This window comes from Notolabrus celidotus, chromosome 7 (assembly GCF_009762535.1).
Source record: "Notolabrus celidotus isolate fNotCel1 chromosome 7, fNotCel1.pri, whole genome shotgun sequence".
Lineage (NCBI taxonomy): Eukaryota > Metazoa > Chordata > Actinopteri > Labriformes > Labridae > Notolabrus > Notolabrus celidotus.
Window position 1 is genome coordinate 13,885,496 of NC_048278.1, and position 17,600 is coordinate 13,903,095.

At 40.6% G+C, this 17,600-nt stretch overlaps 2 protein-coding genes across 2 annotated transcripts; both read left to right on the forward strand.

Annotated features, from left to right (window-relative positions):
- Positions 1–2,700: 2,700 nt before the first annotated feature.
- On the forward strand, positions 2,701–6,799 carry LOC117815914 (N-acetylaspartate synthetase-like). Its single transcript, XM_034687935.1, has 3 exons — positions 2,701–3,181; positions 3,460–3,624; positions 6,403–6,799. The coding sequence occupies exons 1-3, from the start codon at positions 2,971–2,973 to the stop codon at positions 6,780–6,782; spliced, it is 756 nt and encodes a 251-aa protein (XP_034543826.1). The 5' UTR covers positions 2,701–2,970; the 3' UTR covers positions 6,783–6,799.
- A 5,486-nt stretch (positions 6,800–12,285) lies between these two features.
- Positions 12,286–17,559, forward strand: LOC117815911 (CD209 antigen-like). The gene is made up of 7 exons (XM_034687932.1): positions 12,286–12,455; positions 12,679–12,809; positions 13,899–13,997; positions 14,103–14,891; positions 15,567–15,709; positions 16,532–16,641; positions 16,757–17,559. The coding sequence occupies exons 2-7, from the start codon at positions 12,704–12,706 to the stop codon at positions 16,893–16,895; spliced, it is 1,386 nt and encodes a 461-aa protein (XP_034543823.1). The 5' UTR covers positions 12,286–12,455; positions 12,679–12,703; the 3' UTR covers positions 16,896–17,559.
- Positions 17,560–17,600: the final 41 nt, after the last annotated feature.

Here is a 17,600-nt window from a genome sequence, read left to right on the forward strand (position 1 = left end):
TGATTTTAAGATTATTTAATGAACTTTTAAAGCACAACATGGACTTGCCCCTCTCTGTATTTCTGAGGACAAGGAGACAGAGCTTTTTCAGTCAGAGCTCCTACACTTGGGAAAAGCCTACCAGTGGAGATCAGACTAGCAGTCAGTCCCTTGTTTTATTTCATTACTCAAGACACATTTTTACAGGAAAGCGTTTATTGTGTAATTTTATTTAATTATAAGTTTGATTTTATGAGTCTGTTTTATAAGTTTGCGTGCTTTTAAGTTTTTATCGCTTAATTTTGCTTTGTGGCTCTACTTTTTTTTATTGCCGAATGTGAAGCACTTTGTCACCTGTATTGAAAACTACTATATAAATACAGTATTGTTATTATGTGTAAATTGGTTTATATCAAAAAGTACTTATACATTCTCTACAATCAGTGAATGAATATTAGTAGGTAAATGCAATATGTTTTGCAACAGCAATTTGAGTGGACAGAACACCAGAAAAGTACCATATAAATACAGTTCTTGTACCATTTCCTTAATCACAGCTCGCTTAGGTTCCTGACCACCAAGCCCAACACTGTGTAAACCCAGTTGATTTATTGATGTTCACTAACTAGTGTTAAACATTTGTGCAATGGCAAATGGGGATGTCTAACTACAACTATTTTATCTTTTATCTTTAGTTAGCTTTTTTTTAATTCCTCACCCAACTAAACAAAAAGACATGCATTTTCTTCCTTTCACAAAGAAGGGTGTTTCTCTCCCCATAGCCAGTGAGAACTGATAAGAAGGCGTGTGTCCCACAGCGGAAGAAAATAACACATTTTAAGTGGATTTGGTTTTATCATGCATGGTTTTAATTTGTTTTTATCTATTTGTTTTTAGTTGAGAAAGAAAAGGAAAAAAGAGAGCAACGAAAAGCCAAGTTACAAAAACTGGACACATATTTTGTTGGCAGCGATTGAGGCCTGCCCGAGCTCATTCTCCAAGTTAAAACTTACTAAAAACCACTTGAGGAGTACGGTGGGACAGGAGAGACTGAGTGGACTTGCCATGTTGTCCATAGAGAATGACAGCAAAAAAAATGGACATACAGTGCATCGTTGACAAGTTTGCGAAGGGCAAGGCTTGTTGTAGGGCCCTCAAACAATGGTGAATAGGCCTAGTACTTCATACTGATTTTGTGTTTGTAAGTAAACATGTGGGCCGCTGTGCCAATTTTACTAAACTATCTATTGATACAGTGGCCTACTGTGATCTCACTAGTTGAAATAATTAAAGTGGGTGTCAGAACGATGCCGTCGCTATCCGTGGTGCTGAAGTGCTTTGAATTTGTGTTGTTTTATTATTGGGCCAGGTAGCCTAATGTTTTGGTGTTCTCTTGGTTTGTTAGACTTCATGTCTGTTTGATTGGTTTCAAAATTACATTACCGTTGTAAAAAATACAGAAATGCTTGTAAGCCCCGCTGTTGCGAGCATGTGTATGTTGTAAGCTTTTTAAAAGGGCCGGTAATGTGCCCCGCCCCCGGCCCGGCACTGATTTGTACTCACAGTGTCAAGTTTTCTGCCTCGTTCTTCTTGAGAAAAATGAGCATGTACGAACACAGGTGTCAGTCGGGAGGGCAACCGGTTCATAATCAGTCCCGCTGCAGAAAAGCCCAGATGGCTCTTATGTTGCTGCTCTGCAAACATAGCGTACTAGAAATTGCAACCAGTCTGTTGGCTTTGTATCTAGGGGTGGGGAAATGTCTTGTTTAAAGGTGTCAACCTTTGTGTCCGTGCCTCTTGATCCTCTTTAAAAAGCGAACATGGAGACCTGACGCACAGCCGCAGCCACCAGCTGAGTGTCTCAGCTGTGTGTAACACCTTTAACCAGCTGATTCACTTTGAAACCTGCTTTAATCTTAAAGACAACTCCCTGATATCTTAATGGAATATGAGACCACATATTGTTGGTCTCACGTGACGGAAAATTGAAAACAAAATTACGTGTCTCGAATAATTTCTTATCAATTAATCGATACTCGATTAATTATTTACATCCCCTAAATCAGACTGCACTGCATCTGTGAAGCGCTCTTGCTAGTGATTGACATTTGCCAGGACCATTGAAGGAGGTGATTGGTGTGGTATAGAACCAGAACAACGGTGGTAAAGGTCAAGAAAAAATAACAGTCCAACCAGAAAATCGATTAAAACAAGAACGGCGGCGATGGCACAGGCGATTGAAAGGCGGTGGCACAGGGGAGTGGAATGCGGTGGCAGTAGTAAGCAAGTCCATAGTGTTAGGATGCGACATAAACGCAGAGTGAGGAGCTCTGCCTGTGCTGTAAGTACCGGGATATTTACTAAAACTCTGGCAACCGAAGAGAAGAAAGTGAAGCATCATGTTGTGTATCTGCACCCCCACTTCCACTGTGTTGTGCTTTGCCTTGTAGATGGCCTGGCCGACGGTCCACGGTGAGAAGGAAGTGACACAAGACCGGGCAAAGAGTAAGGACGGCCAGCTGTACATTTACAGGACGCTTTTAAACTGTTTTCAAACAGTTTTAGAGCTTTTCCGAACTTGTTTCATGGACATTTTAATTTTATATTTATTTTTATCCTACTTTTGTTCCTTTTAGTTTTATAATACAACCACTTTGCTCTAAACATTTGTTTTCTCTCGGTTTAACAGGCTCACAACTTCATTTGAAAATAACCATTTACTCCCCTCCCTATACATTTTCACTAAAGTTTTCATCACCACTCCCCACATTACGTGTGTGTGCACTTTAACTGAGTCGGGGTCTTATCTGTATAGGGACACTCATTGATACGTGCTCAAAGACAAGCAGCACACCAGAGATTGAAGAGAGAAACTTGCACAACTGACGGCACAACTTATGGTAAAATTAGATGTCAGTGGTTGTTTTAAAGTTACCAGTTCTACACCTGCATACTCGTCATCCATAGCAAATATAAGTTTTTGATTTGGATATGGAAGATAAAGGAGCAAAAAATGGTGTCCAAAAAGAACCAAAAACTCAAACTGGACTTCAGAAGATAGTTGTGCGTGAGTTTGAACCAGCTGACAATGCAGAAGTACAGCGGATCTTTGCTGAGGGACTGATGGAGATGGTATCAGACACTGCCTTCAGAGGCTTATTACACCACCCAGAGAGTATCCTGCTCTACACTACTTTCATAAGTAAGTTAAAACAGAAATTACATTCACTGACTGCTTCTGTGGCTTGGAAAAAGTATAAAGACTGTTAGTTGCACACTTATTTTGACATTTGATATTTTGGAAAAGATCAGGACATTGTATGATTTTACAAAACTCACTTAATATTAAGCCAGCACTTTTTCTTGTGTGTTTGTTTGGTGTCTTTTGTTATTGTGTCAGCTTTGTCAAAAAGTCTCAACACTGTTGTGCAGCCATAACAAAGCTAATAACATACATTTTCTCTATCTTTCCTCTGGCAGTTCTGTGTTTTGTTATCACCATGTGCTGGTGGGTGATAGGACTCCTCCCTGTGGTTTTGCTGTGGGGGCGCTACTTTTACAGCACGCGTGTGATACGTGGTTACCTGGAGCATGCCATGAGCACAGACATGGGAGACATCGAGGGGTTTTACTTGAAATCATCAGGTATGCATTTTAGAAATCAAATTTTAAATGTAGTATTTATGTATATGTAGAAATGATCTCCACCTCTCTATGTCTGACTTCCATAGCTGTAGAATATAATAGAGCCCAAATCAATTATCATTTGACCTTGAGTCTGCCTATATGGCCTGATACACTGAGGGAGCACTGTCAACCTGGCACAGCAGTATGACAGGTTGATAACATTGAGCTTGCTATGCCCACACTTATCGGAGACAGCAGTGGATGTTGAGATCTGTTCACACATTTTTTATGTTTGGTTATTCTGCTCAGCAGCAGTGAAAATTCACATATCAGCTAAATATTTAATATCATCCAGCATCCAGACATTTAACACGTAGTATTAGGATTTAAATTTAAATTTAGTCGTGGCGGTAATCTTCAAACCTGCTGGTGGACACCCAAGGGGAAGGGTGCCGTCAAGCTGAAGATGGAGTCCTACAGGTCATGGCTGGCTTGTGGGACTCCGGAGGCAGCTGACAGGTATCGGTAGACCAAGCGATCTGCGGCCCGGGCGGTCGCTGAGGCGAAAACTCGGGCATGGGAGAGGTTTGGTGAGGCCATGGAGGAAGACTTACAGTCGGCCTTGAAGAGGTTCTGGCAAACTGTCCGACGGCTTAGGAAGGGGAAGAGGCCCTTTGTTTGTACTGTTTACAGTGTGGATAGGGAGCTGCTGACCTCGACTGAGAGTATAGTCGAGCGGTGGAAGGAATACTTCGAGGATCTCCTCAATTCCACCAGCATGCATTCCGAGGAGGAACCCGAGCCCGGGGATTTGGTGGTGGGCTCACTCATCACTGGGGCTGAGGTCGAGGAGGCAGTCAACCAGCTCCGAAGCGGCAGGGCCCCGGGGTTGGATGAGATCTGACCCGAGTTCCTCAAGGCTCTGGATGTTGTAGGGCTGTCCTGGTTGACACGCCTCTGCAACGTTGCATGGACATCGGGGACTGTGCCTCTGGAGTGGCAGACGGGCGTGGTGGTCCCCCTTCTTGAAAAGGGGGACCAGAGGGTGTGTTCCAACTATAGGGGGATCACACTCCTCAGCCTCCCTGGAAAAGTCTACTCCAGGGTGCTGGAGAGGAGAGTCCGGCTGTTGGTTGAATCTCAGATACAGCAGGAACAATGCGGTTTTTGTCCTGGCTGTGGAACACTGGACCAGCTCTACACCCTCGGAGGGTGTTGGAGGGGGCATGGGAGTTTGCCCAACCGGTCTACATGTGCTTTGTGGACCTGGAGAAGGCTTACGACCGTGTCCTCCGAGGTATCCTTTGGGGGGTGCTCCGGGAATATGGGGTGGATAGCCTGTTTCTACAGCCCATTCAGTCTCTGTATTGTCGGAGCCAGAGTTTGGTTCGCATTGCTGGCAGTAAGTCGAATTCATTCCCAGTGGGGGTTGGACTCTGCCAGGGCTGCCCTTTGTCACCGGTTCTGTTCATAACTTTTATGGACAGAATTTCTAGGCGCAGCCAAGTGGTGGAGGGTGTCCGGTTCGGTGGCCTTGGGATTCCATCTCTGCTCTTTGCAGATGATGTCGTCCTATTGGCTTCATCGAACAGTGACCTCCAGCTCGCACTGGGACGGTTTGCAGCTGAGTGTGAAGCAGCAGGGATGAGGATCAGCACCTCTAAGTCTGAGGCCATGGTGCTCAGTCGGAAAAGGGTGGCTTGCTCTCTCCGGGTCAGAGGGGAGTCTTTGCCCCAGGCGGAGGAGTTTAAGTATCTCGGGTCTTATTCACGAGTGAGGGGAAGAGGGACGCGGAATGCGGACGCTGTACCGGTCTGTTATGGTGAAGAGAGAGCTGAGCCAGAAGGCAAAGCTCTCAATTTACCAGTCAATCTACGTTCCGACCCTCACCTATGGTCATGAGCTAAAGAACGCAATTGCGAATACGAGCGGCCGAAATTAGCTTTCTCCCCAGGGTGGCTGGGCTCAGCCTTAGAAATAGGGTTAGGAGCTCAGACATCCGGGAGAGGCTCAAAGTAGAGCCGCTGCTCCTCCGGATCGAGAGGAGCCAGATGAGGTGGGTCGGGCATCTGGTCAGGATTCCTCCCGGACGTCTCCCTGGGGAGGTGTTTCGGGCATTTCCAACTGGGAGGATGCCAGAAGGCCCAGGACACGCTGGAGAGACTATGTCTGTCAGCTGGCCTAGGAGCGCCTCGGTATCCTCCCAGAAGAGCTGGTGGAAGTGGCCGGGGAGAGGAGTGTCTCGGCTTCCCTGCTGAGGGTGCTGCCCCCGCGACCCGGATCCGGATAAACAGAAGAAGATGGATGGAGATGGATGGAAATGTTGCCTTTTTTTTTAAAGCTTCTATCAGCACCCTATACAAACAAACAACTACTGTAGCGTAATGTTTTGCAGTCAAGACTGTCACTGAAAGCCTGACATTGATATTTCCAAAAAGTAGCTGAAAAGGAAATTTGCTAAAACTCAAAGCATCACATTACATCTCAGAGAACACACCAGGAGTCTGTCTTATAATGCAGAGGCAGGAAATACCAGTCACTTTGTAAATTCAAACCATGTAAACCAAGTAAATAAGCTCAGTTGCTAACATGACAGAAAGATAATCCTCTCTGAGCTTCAGTTATAAAAATATCATGTTGGATTGGCAGACCAACTATTTTTTAAACATTTGGCAGTGGAAAGAGAGATTTCAATGACTATTTTGAACTGAATAATTTCTCCATTCTTTATTTTCCACATTCTTTCTCTTCTTCTTTCTTTCGTGTTCTCTGCTACACCCTTTCCCCCTACCTCAGACTCCTGTCTATGGGTAGCAGTGCTGGAAGGCAAAGTGGTGGGTGTCGTGGCAGCAGTGTGCCAGAAGAGGTCAGGGGGTGCTGTTGAATTGCAGCGGATGTCTGTTGACCAGAGGTTTCGGCAGTGTGGAATCGGCAGTGCACTAGGAAGAAAGGTTCTGGAGTTTGCTGTTCTTCAGGGATGCTCCACTATTGTTCTGGGAACTACTGCGTACAAACAAAGTGCCCACCGGCTCTATCAGAGTCTTGGCTTCCAATGTGAACGGATCACCAATGGGTACGTCACCCCGGGTACGAGATGTACCTTACTGGAAAGAATTTTCTACAGGGTCTGCCTTCATCACTATATCATTGATATGCAAAATTGCAAGTTGGCTTAAAATGAACACTGACTTTAGTTGGGGCTCAAATAAGTTATGAATAAAGTTAAAATCATAGCACTGATTAACTGTTCAAAAGCCTGTGTTTCTTTTTCCAGACAAGCGATACCTCAGTTCAGAGTGAGGGCTGTCCTTTCTCAAACTCCAGACATGAACTTTAGGAAGTAGGTCAGCATAGGTGTCTTATACAAACACAGTGGGTCATCTCAGTCCCCTACTAACAGTCAACCATGAGAATACTCTTATCTGATTAACAAGTACCCAGTGAGCATTTTCCATTAAAACTACAATTAAGAAATGTCTTCGACCAACATTGAACTGATATATAAGAGAGGTTCATAAGTTTTGTAAGTTTGTATATTCACTTGGAATTTGGCTGCTCTATTCTTTATCCACACAAATATAACAGTTTTTCTCGATTGTTTACACACATTTTCTGAAACCATGCCTCATACTCTCAGAACTCTACACACAAATCAAAAAACACACATGGGCAAAACCCCTCAATTCTCCTTCAAAATGAAGCGTTACATTCTAAACAATGTTATTTCTTCTCAAAATGGTATTTTGTTTTCAAATGACAAAAACCACCATATGAATAGACATTTATAAGAACCAGTTGTGTGAACACTGATGTGCTCAATGTAAAACACTATGATGCATGGAAAACACTTCTTCTCCATTCATCATAATGACTTAGGCCTTTTTTGTTCAGTGTTACACTAACTACAGACAGTACATACGTAAGTGTGTTGTAAAATATTTTAGAATATTGTTTTTATACTCAAAACACACAAATATACGATAACAAATATATTTTACCCCAGTGTGATGGCTGTATACATATCATAAGATCCTCTCTTCTGTTTCGGTCTGGCCACAGCACCTCATCCACATCACAAGCAATGTTTTCCCTGGCCAAGCAGTGGGGGAAGTATCACGTAGCATGGCAAATCCAGCCATGAAAAGCATCAACTGTTATATCTCCACATGCGTCTTCCATAGCTTGGAGAAGGGGTATACCCATTTGTGGATTTCGGTCATACACTTTCTCAAGTACCAGTATTGTGTGTAAACAATTGAGAAAAACTGTAACAGTGATTTTCTAAAAGTGTCTTATAAATATAGTGGCTAAAACAATTGTAAAGGTGGACAGGGAATCACAATGACCACTGAGAAGCATGTAAGTGCATAGAACACATGACTCCTTAACATAAGCGCAGACCTCATCACTATCAGCCACCAGAAAGTGTGCAATCTCTGAGGACGTTACGTTAGTCAATAGGATGTCTTCCTTGCCTTTGTGGTTGGCATTAGGCTGGGTAAATGCCAGAGCATACTGCAGTATTCTTATTTTCTTCTACCTCTACAGGACCTCCTTAACATCACATGGCATATAAAGTGCAGTATTCATGGTTCAGCGATGAACAAGTTACTAATGAAGACATAACTGTGGTTAGTGGTCACTTGGTAGTTGTACTAAATATAACCTGATCAGACATTGGCTGTATTTGAAACCGCCTGCTATATACTACCTATGAATTAAGTATGCAGTAGGTACTGCATACTACACACTGGGTTTAAAAGTAGTATGTAGTATGACTGTTCTGTTCTGATTTTTTCAGTTTCAGAATGCGGAAGTAAACAACAGCCAAGCTGATCGCGTAACTGCTTCTGTAGCATCACTTATGACTTAAAAAGTTAAGTGGTTTACATGGAATGTAATAATTTTTGCAGTGCCTTAAAACTGAGTGAACCCCCGTCAAAAAAAAAAAGAAAAAAGAAGTGGAACGTAAGCGCAGTGCATTATGGGAAACAGTACGCGAGGGAGACTGGCCCGATGCATACTGAGAGGATTTCCCGAATCAGCATGACATTGGGGTAGTTTTGCATACTGCAAATTTTGCTCTTGGTCATATACTGCATACTGCATACTGAATTTTGGCGAAATCAGTATGTACTGCTAGTATAGTAGGCGGTTTCAAAAACAGCCATTGACTTAAGCTGGAAATTTAAAAAAAGGCTCATGATGATTATTTGGGACAAAGTTTTTGAAGAAAGTGCCAAATAAGTGCCAATACTGTGGCTACGTCAGATCACAGTTCATCTGTGTTTACAATCTTTGTTTTTATGTGTGCCTCTGTTTAAGTTTGAAAGTGCTGTCCCTTTAATCACTCTGCCTTGATTTTAGTGAAAAACAATAGGTTCTTCTTATTGTGGCTTTATACGGGTTCCATTTCATATGACAGATTGTGTTGGTTCGACAATAAAAAACCTTGAATCCTTGAATGTACTCATCATTTACCATGAAGTTTCAATATTCATCCAGACAAAAAACAACATTCGGAGCAGAAGAGGCCAAATTCCTATATTTTAACACAGCTTTTAACACAGATTATCAGAACACGCAAAATACTGGGAGGAGGAGATGCAAATGTAATCATTTAGCACACACAATGTGATTTATCAAACCTGAAACAGATAGAGGGAGGTGCTTTTGCCGCTACATTTAACACGTTTAAAAAGGCAGAAGCAAACTGGCACAGCGTTACGCACAAATGGCTGCTTGTTTTTTGTGGTCACTGTAAAGCTAGTCGCTTTACAGTGACCACAAAAAAACATCACTTTATAGCATACACATGCCCGCAACAGCGGGGCTTACAAGCATTACTACATTTTTTACACACGGTTGTCATTTTGAAGCCTATCAAACGGACATGAAGTCTAACAAACCAAGAGAACAACAAAAACATTAGGCTACCTGGCCCCTAATAATAAAACAACACAAATTCAAAGCAGTTCAGCACCAAGGATAGCGACGGCATCATTCTGACACCCACTTTAACTATTTCAACTAATGAGAGCACAGTTGGTCACTGTATCAACAGCTATAAAGTTTAGTAAAAATTGGCACAGCAGCCCACATGTTCACATACAAACAAAAACTCAATTTGTACTAGGCCCACTCACCACTATTTGAATAAGCCTTAAGCTCCGCGGACTTGTCCACGATGAGCTGTATATCCATTTTCTTTGCTCTGTCATTCTCAATGGACAACATGGCAAGTCCACTCAGTCTCTCCTATCCCACTGTGCTCCTCAAGGGTTTTTTAATTAGTTTTAACTTGGAGAATGAGCGCTCAGAAGTTGCAACGCTGACGGGAAGAGTCAAAAATAAAAGCAGGGCGGTGCAAACCTCACTGAATGCAGAAGTTACTGCTGGGTGGTTGACAATGAGCAGTTTTGTCAGATCCGCAACAGACTTTTGCTTTGGTATCTGGTCCCTGAAAGAGGTTCTAAAATAAAGCAGCTGGCCAGCGAAGCTAGGGGCGATGTCCCGCCCGAAGTGCTCTCTAAGCCGCCAGGCAGCTTGGTGCATCTCCTCATCTTGGATATTTTGGATTCAAAACCACACAATGGGAAAAGGCGGAGTGTCACTGTCCATTTTATTTACAGTCTATGTATAGGACTTACTTGCACATAGTTATATCGCAATTATTTGACTCTTTCGGAATTGCGTTCAAATGGTACCCTGTAGACCTGCTTCATCATCAGATTAATTCTGTGCAAGACACGGTCCAGTGTTGATAAGCTTACCCTATCTATATTTAGAAATATCTCATTGTTTTCTATTATTTTTCTTTGTATTTGCCATAATGTTATGGCGTTATTTTCTAGGACCATGTTCATGATTTCAGTTTCCTGTTCAGGAGACAGAAGACGTTCCCGACCACCTTGTGTTGATAATCTTTCAGTTCTGCAATACAAATAGTAAAATACTGTAAATACTGTGTATAAGAATACAAAGTAGGTAATACATTTCCCAAATAGACATACTTTATTTTTACAGTCCTACAGAACAGTCCACAGGCAATACTGTACTACTGTACTCATTGAGTACTGTATTGATATGCAGTACTGCAGTTTTCTAGTGAGAGTAGATTTCTTACCAATTCTCATTTCGGAAAGTCTGGATGATGGATGCTACAGTGTACCTGCTCAAATTTGGCTGTACCCTTTGCCTAGCCTCCCTCATTGTTAGACCATGGTTGACCACATGGTCAACCAAAGTGGCTCTGATCTCAGAGATTCGGTCCTTGGCTTTCCTCGTCCTCCCTGTCCTCCTCCTCTTACTCTCACTCCTCTGGCTCTGCCTCTGTTTCCATATTGTAACACAGCTTCAAAAAAGACAATTTATTTTCACAATGCAACTCAAAAATGTCTTTTGCATAGACTCCAAAGAAGCAGAGCCACTTTAACTCAGTTTAAGTTCTCTCAACCTGCATTCTTTCTGACTGCCAGCAGGGGGAGACTGCAAAAAGAAGGTTGATTATGAGTACCTCAATCAGGAAGTGAACAGCTTCAGTTGTTCACATCACTCAGACTGATTCATTTTGTGGACTAAACAAATGGGCATGTCGGCAAATTAGATCACCCCTGGCATCACCAATCTGCCTTAGGCTTTGTTAAAGATAAAAACTGTTCTTGGAAATGTTGCTGCTTGGATGAAAAATTAAAGAAGAGTATGGTGCATTAACCCAAACTGTCTGTTCCCCTTTTTTCCTGCTGACTTGCTCAGTGAGAAATCCTGCAAGTTCAGCAGCTTTGTTTCATCAAAGGTTTCTTTCACATATTATGCAAGCTGTAAATTATTTTCTCCATCGACACCTACATTTGACCAAAATCATGAATCTCTCTGGTCATTCAGTAATATTTCACAAGCCTTGCTTCTTCTGCAACAGCAGCTGTTTAGTGTTGCTAATACATCTTCTATTGTAAAAATTCTGTGTATGTTTGTCCACCATGCATATTGTAAAGTATGTCATAAGAAAAACACTTAGATATCAAGAGGGGTTAACAGTTTTATGAGACTAAATGTTAACAAACAAGTTATAGAGCTATCACTTGGAAAAAAAAATTAAAGCTCCAGTTAGGAGTTTCTTTTACTGGTTATGAAACAGATTGTAATAAGTAGTCTCTCTGTTTCTATGCTTATGTTAGATATATGTTGTTAGATAGATGATAGATTATAGATATTATGAGTGTAAGCAGTTTCTAACAGTAAAAGATAGGGCAGCATAAGGCATTTCAACACATTTATATACTGCATTATTCAACAATTTGAAAATTCTGTCTTGGTTATCACCAGAGTAGCTTAAACTGTAAAAAGTCTGTACAATAAAAAGTCACCAGCTTCATGCCCATATTTTTCAAGTCAAAATATATGTTCAAACCTTCCCCCGGTTTGACATGTTGAATAAAACATGTTTATATTTCCTGTCTTGGGAAATCTGTTCTTTCTTTTATTCACTTATGTGGTTCCTGTTGAGAAACTAGCAAAGAGTCAGTGCCAGTCTCAATCTGTGCATAACTCTGACTGCTCAAAAGATATCTGTGTTATTTTCAATTATCTTAAACAACCCTTGTTGAGCTGAGGGGTGCACTGACTAACCGGTTCCAAGGGAAACTTGCTCCGCCCACTGGCCAACTGTCCCACAAGTGTAACCAACACTGTCCAAGGACGAAATGTAAATTTGGTTCATGCGGTGCATTGCCTTTGCAGGGTAAAGTAACAGCAAGCTTATAGGTTATATTTTCCTCTCTTGATCTGCTGAAAACACAATTTCCTCATTTTCCGATTAGTTGACTGTGCTGTCATCTCTCCAAACAGAGGTAAGGGGTCCTTTGTTCTTGTTTTACAAAGACATTGTAAGCAGACAGGTTCAGTTTCAGTTCAATGTCCAAGCTTTAGCACCTTGAAAATATTATGCAGCTGTTGATGTCTTAAGTTAATACAAAAGTATTATGTTGGGGAATTATTGAAAGGGAATACATTTTTTGAGAAACATAAATTGAGCTATGGGAGAAGCTAATGTTGCTGTTGTATTTCTGTAAGATTGCAGTTGTTGAAGGACTCAAAAATGGCTGTTAAGTACCATGCCTCTACAGTGACAAACTTGGAAAGTGACAACAGCAAAATTGACTACAAGCAACCTGTTGTGGACGGCAGCAAGTTTCAGCATTTAGGTAAGAAAATATGGAACTACTGCTACTACTCATACTAACTACTAACAACCATAATAAAAACAAAAATAAAAATAATAACTACTACTACTACAGGGATGTGCAGTCCCAGTAAAAAAATAATCATTAAATAAAAATCTTTTCATTTTAAGTTATCTGGTCTGTGCTTTATATTGATTTTCCTCTTGAATCCAATAATGTCCATGATTTCAAAGGCCAAATGGCTGAATTTTCGTATTTCCTGTTCAAATACATGGGCGAGACGCAAGGCGTGGCAGCAAGCCGGCGGGGCTCACCTCAGATTGCAGATAAAAATATAATCTGATATAAAAATATATCTTAAATATGTCGAATAAGTTCATCAGGGTGGAAAAATATAGAGCAACCATCCTCTTACTATTTTACTGACCTCTGGATTGTCAAATTAATACATTTTGAATACATCAAGATTATCATCCCCGATACTCCTACGGTTTCAGCCATAATTCCTTTCGTTTTGCAGCAGCAAACAACTGAAATAACTTATAAAACACCCTCAAACTTTCAACTTTGACTCCACTCACAGTCTTCAAGCTTAAACTTCAACATATTGTAGTTGACTGTTGCTCCTGCTGATCACTTAGGACTTTACTTACATGCAAATTTATATATACACTCATACTTTTCTACATCTCTCGCACATTGCTTGTTACTTGTTCACTTTTATTCTATTTTATGTTTATATGTCTATTTGTGTGTATGTGTTCCTGTTGGCGCCTCTTGGCCAGGTCATCTTTGTAAATGAGAACTGGTTCTCAAACATTTTTTACCTGGTAAAATAAAGGTAAAATAAATAAATAAATAAATAAATAAATAGTAATGCAAATTATGCACATGATTTCTGTTGGTGAATTACATACAAACACAAATACAAAGGTGGAAAGACCCTTTAAACAATAGTTTTAAAAAGGGAGCCGTTATGCTGTAAATTAAAAGTTGTTCAACTGTTTTGCAACAACACTCAGTGTTATATCACAGATGAGACATATGGGGAAAATATCCTCATCACACTTCTTTAATTTTAAGTTTCTGTTCCCACCCTCATTTCATCAGTTCATGCATTGAGGAACAACCCTTTCCGGGTTGCAACACTCTGCCTCAGCCTGCTGTGTCTTCTCCTGCTGTTTGGGGTCATAGGTCAGAGTGTTCACTGTGAGTCTACCTCGCTGTTTTCTATGAAAAACATTTAAAAGTATTGAAAGCTTATTTGAGTCACAGTAGTACCATTGTTTCAACATTTTCTTTCATCTTTTGCAGACCGAAAAGTAGAGCAAGACCATCAGAACCAACTAACAGCCATGAGTAAAGACAAAGAGGATCTCCAGGGGAAGTTGAAGACAGAGCAAAAAGAGGGAGCAGATATTGAGATTAGCTGTAACAAGTTAACGGATAGTATCTCAGCCTTCTTTAGAAAGAGAGACCAGCTGCAGGCCAATACAAATTCACTAAGAGACGAAACAGACAGTCTTAGAGCTAGTGAAAGCCAGTTACAGGCCAGCCATACTACTTTAAGCAAAGAGGTGGAACAGCTGAAAACCAGTAAAGAACAGTTGCAGAATGCCAACAATGTCCTGTCTAAAGAAAGAGACTTATTACATAAACAATACGATGCAGACCTCAAACTCAAAAATGAGTTACATGCTAGTTACGAGTCTGTGACCAAAGAAAGAGACAATTTTCAGAATATTTTCAATTTTGGAAATAGATCAGAAGAAGAGCTACGAAAAAGTTACATGGAACAAGTAAAGAAGTTAGAACGTTTGCAAGAAAGACACAACTTCTCTACCTATGAAAGTGACAAGCTGGCAAGTAGTCATCAGGACCTGACCAACGAAATAATTAAGCTGCAGGACAACTACCAAATTCTAAGAGTACGAGAAAATATTTTGTATCAAAACCTTTCAAAGACAATGCCACCTTCTCGTGGGCTGGAATGCAATATACAAACCGAAGAAAGAGAAAAGTTGCAGAAAATAAACGACGACCTGACTGAAGAAAGAGACCAGCTGCAGGGGGGAGTTGAGGGACTTAAAGCAACCATTAATGGTAAGCAAATACAGCTTCCAGGCTTCACATTATAGTTTAGATAAAGACTTTGAACTGCTTACACAGGCCCAGGATACAGTGTATGAGTGTGTGTGAATGACTGGCCAACCAGGCATCTCGAATGGCAATTGATTGGTGTGTATACTGTATGTATACGTGTGTGTGTGTGTGGGTGTGTGTGTAAGTGTAAGGTTGAATTTTGATATTAAGAGTGAAATGACTCGAAAGGTCAGACGATGAGAAACGTGATGCAGGTCCTTCAACATTTACCGTTCTGTCTTTTCAATCCATGCACATCTCAGCTTTTTATAAACCCTCAGTCTTTGTTGTTTATCTTTTCAGTAAATACTATGTGTGTTCCTGTTTGCTTTTGTTGAACTCTCCATCGAATGTCCATCGAATTTAGTTACACCAAGCTTGATAACCATGTTTCTCACGATTAAGGGTAAAAGGTCAGACTCTTATAGTTGGTGACACTTTCCACAAACCAAGCCATTCCTCTGCAGGACCATAATATTGAAAAATGCTGGAAAAAGATAAAAGTAGATACTGACCCTATTAAAAAACAAATCATAGTCTTAATAAATAAACACCCATATGCATCTCAATTGTCTTCCTTTAGACACTTCTGTCTCAGACTTTCATTACTGATCAATATTTTTCTTAAATTTTCAGGAAAGACTTGTCAAACTGGCTGGAGGAGTTTTGAGAACAGTTGCTACTTCACTTATACTGTGAAGAAAACCTGGAGTCAGGCCAGAGAGAGCTGCCAAAACATAAAAGCAGAACTGACAATTGTAAAGAGTCAACAGGAAATGGTTTGTTATGTGTACATCTGATTGACTGCACGTGTATGTAAAAGTGTGTCACCCCATTCATTTTCATTAAGCATAAATACTAAGCTTCTTGTCGGCACAATTGTTTGTTTGAGCATTAATTTATATTTTCATATCTACCATGTACAATGCAAAGAGATTGCTCATTTTCATCTGATTCTGCTGTTTTTCTCAGCTGCTAATATACTGTTTGGTTTCAGTTCTCTCTAATTAACAGGAAGTTCGGACAGAACAAAGTTTGATGACGCAAGATCAACCACTGAAACTGAGAGACTGTTTTTTAAGCTGTAGAAATTGTTTTAATAATTGTCAAATCAATAGCTCGGATCTCAATTTACAGAGGGGTCTAGTCTCACCCTGTCTGGATTCTATTTTGCAAGACCACCTGCTCACTATAGATTATCCGTTACATATGGGCATGATTCAACCTGATGTCACAGTGCATGCTTTGAAAAGTTTTCCTTCAACCTAGAAGTCAACCGTTTCCACTGAGAAACAAAATCCTCGTATTTATGTATTTTCTTTAACCTTAACCTGAATCTAACTAGTTTTCAGTGTTTAATGGAACTAAAATTGGGCATCTAAATGTCAGTTAAAAGTTTATATGTGTTGGAATCAGGATTCTTATATTTTGACAAGAAGGCAGAGATTTTATAGAGATGGTCAGTTGAAAATGTTCACAGTTAAGAATGCAGGAGAACTGTGACTTCAGCACAGTTCCCCCATTTCCCATTCTTTAAATGTAACTTAATGTAACTTCATCTGTAAGAGGCCTCTTTGAATTGCATATTATTTTCCTCATAGAATTTCGTCAATAGCTTGTATGGAAGTGACCAAGAAGTTTGGATTGGCCTGAGTGATGGAGGAGTGGAGGGGCAGTGGAAATGGGTAGATGGGACACCGTTGACCACAACGTAATAAAACAACTTTTTTTTTTTTCAAAATCAAATGCTGGATATTGTTGACATCACTCAGAAAAGTATGGTACAATTTGTTCTCTCATTGAATATGTTACTCCTCTTTCTGCAGGTTCTGGGGTAAGGGCCAGCCCAACAGCCATAACGGGAAGAACCAGGACTGTGTTGAGTTCTGGCACCGTGCGAATGGAATGGGTGAATGGAACGATGAGAGCTGTAGCATACGTCAATATTTCATGTGTGAAATTTAATTTTCTTGTACATAGCAGCCTGGAGGTTTAGCTGAACTTGCTGAACTCTGCCTGGTACCAATGATTATGATGTTATAAGAGGAGTGCTGTAAAAATATTTATAAAGGGACTGCTAACAGTAAACAAAAAAAAAATTCATCTGACCATTAACACAAAACACAGCATTTCTCACAGCTTGAGCTGGATATACACTGGTTTGTGATGATGTATTGATTTTAGATTTAACAGATGGCCCATTTTGGGTTGGTGCTAACACAGATTGAAATGCATTGTTTGGAGAAAACCATCATTAACCACTCTCAAACTACTTGGGTTCAAAATGTTCACAAGTTCTTTTAATTCAATCCAACGGTTCATGTAGTCAGTAGTAGATTCCTACGTTTCTGAGACTCAAACTGTTTTTAAACCAAACCTGGTCTCTGCATCTGCCTAATACACTGGCTGCAAGCTAAGACTGACAATGAAGCCAATGCAAAGGTACCAAAAATTTATTTTCTCAAGTTCATTTAAGGCTGATACCAAAAGAGATTCAGCCCTCCATTTTTAAATGCCCTACTCTAAAGCAGAAAAAAATGCCATGAAAAGTGATTTTTATCAAGCTTTATTTTAATACCATTTGTATAGCTATTTGCTTGAAATCAAATAAAAGGCCTGAAACTGTAAATATGTTTTGTGTGCAGTGTTTTTGGCTCTGTTTTGAAATAT

Bases quoted from the DNA above. Each gene is read 5' to 3' on its own strand.
- LOC117815911 (XM_034687932.1), top strand. From the start codon at position 12,704: ATGGCTGTTAAGTACCATGCCTCTACAGTGACAAACTTGGAAAGTGAC. The intron at 14,892-15,566 runs GTAAGCAAATAC...TTAAATTTTCAG, and splicing joins ACTTAAAGCAACCATTAATG to GAAAGACTTGTCAAACTGGC. The intron at 16,642-16,756 runs GTAATAAAACAA...CTCTTTCTGCAG, and splicing joins GGGACACCGTTGACCACAAC to GTTCTGGGGTAAGGGCCAGC.
- LOC117815914 (XM_034687935.1), top strand. From the start codon at position 2,971: ATGGAAGATAAAGGAGCAAAAAATGGTGTCCAAAAAGAACCAAAAACT. The intron at 3,182-3,459 runs GTAAGTTAAAAC...TTCCTCTGGCAG, and splicing joins GCTCTACACTACTTTCATAA to TTCTGTGTTTTGTTATCACC. The intron at 3,625-6,402 runs GTATGCATTTTA...CCCCTACCTCAG, and splicing joins GTTTTACTTGAAATCATCAG to ACTCCTGTCTATGGGTAGCA.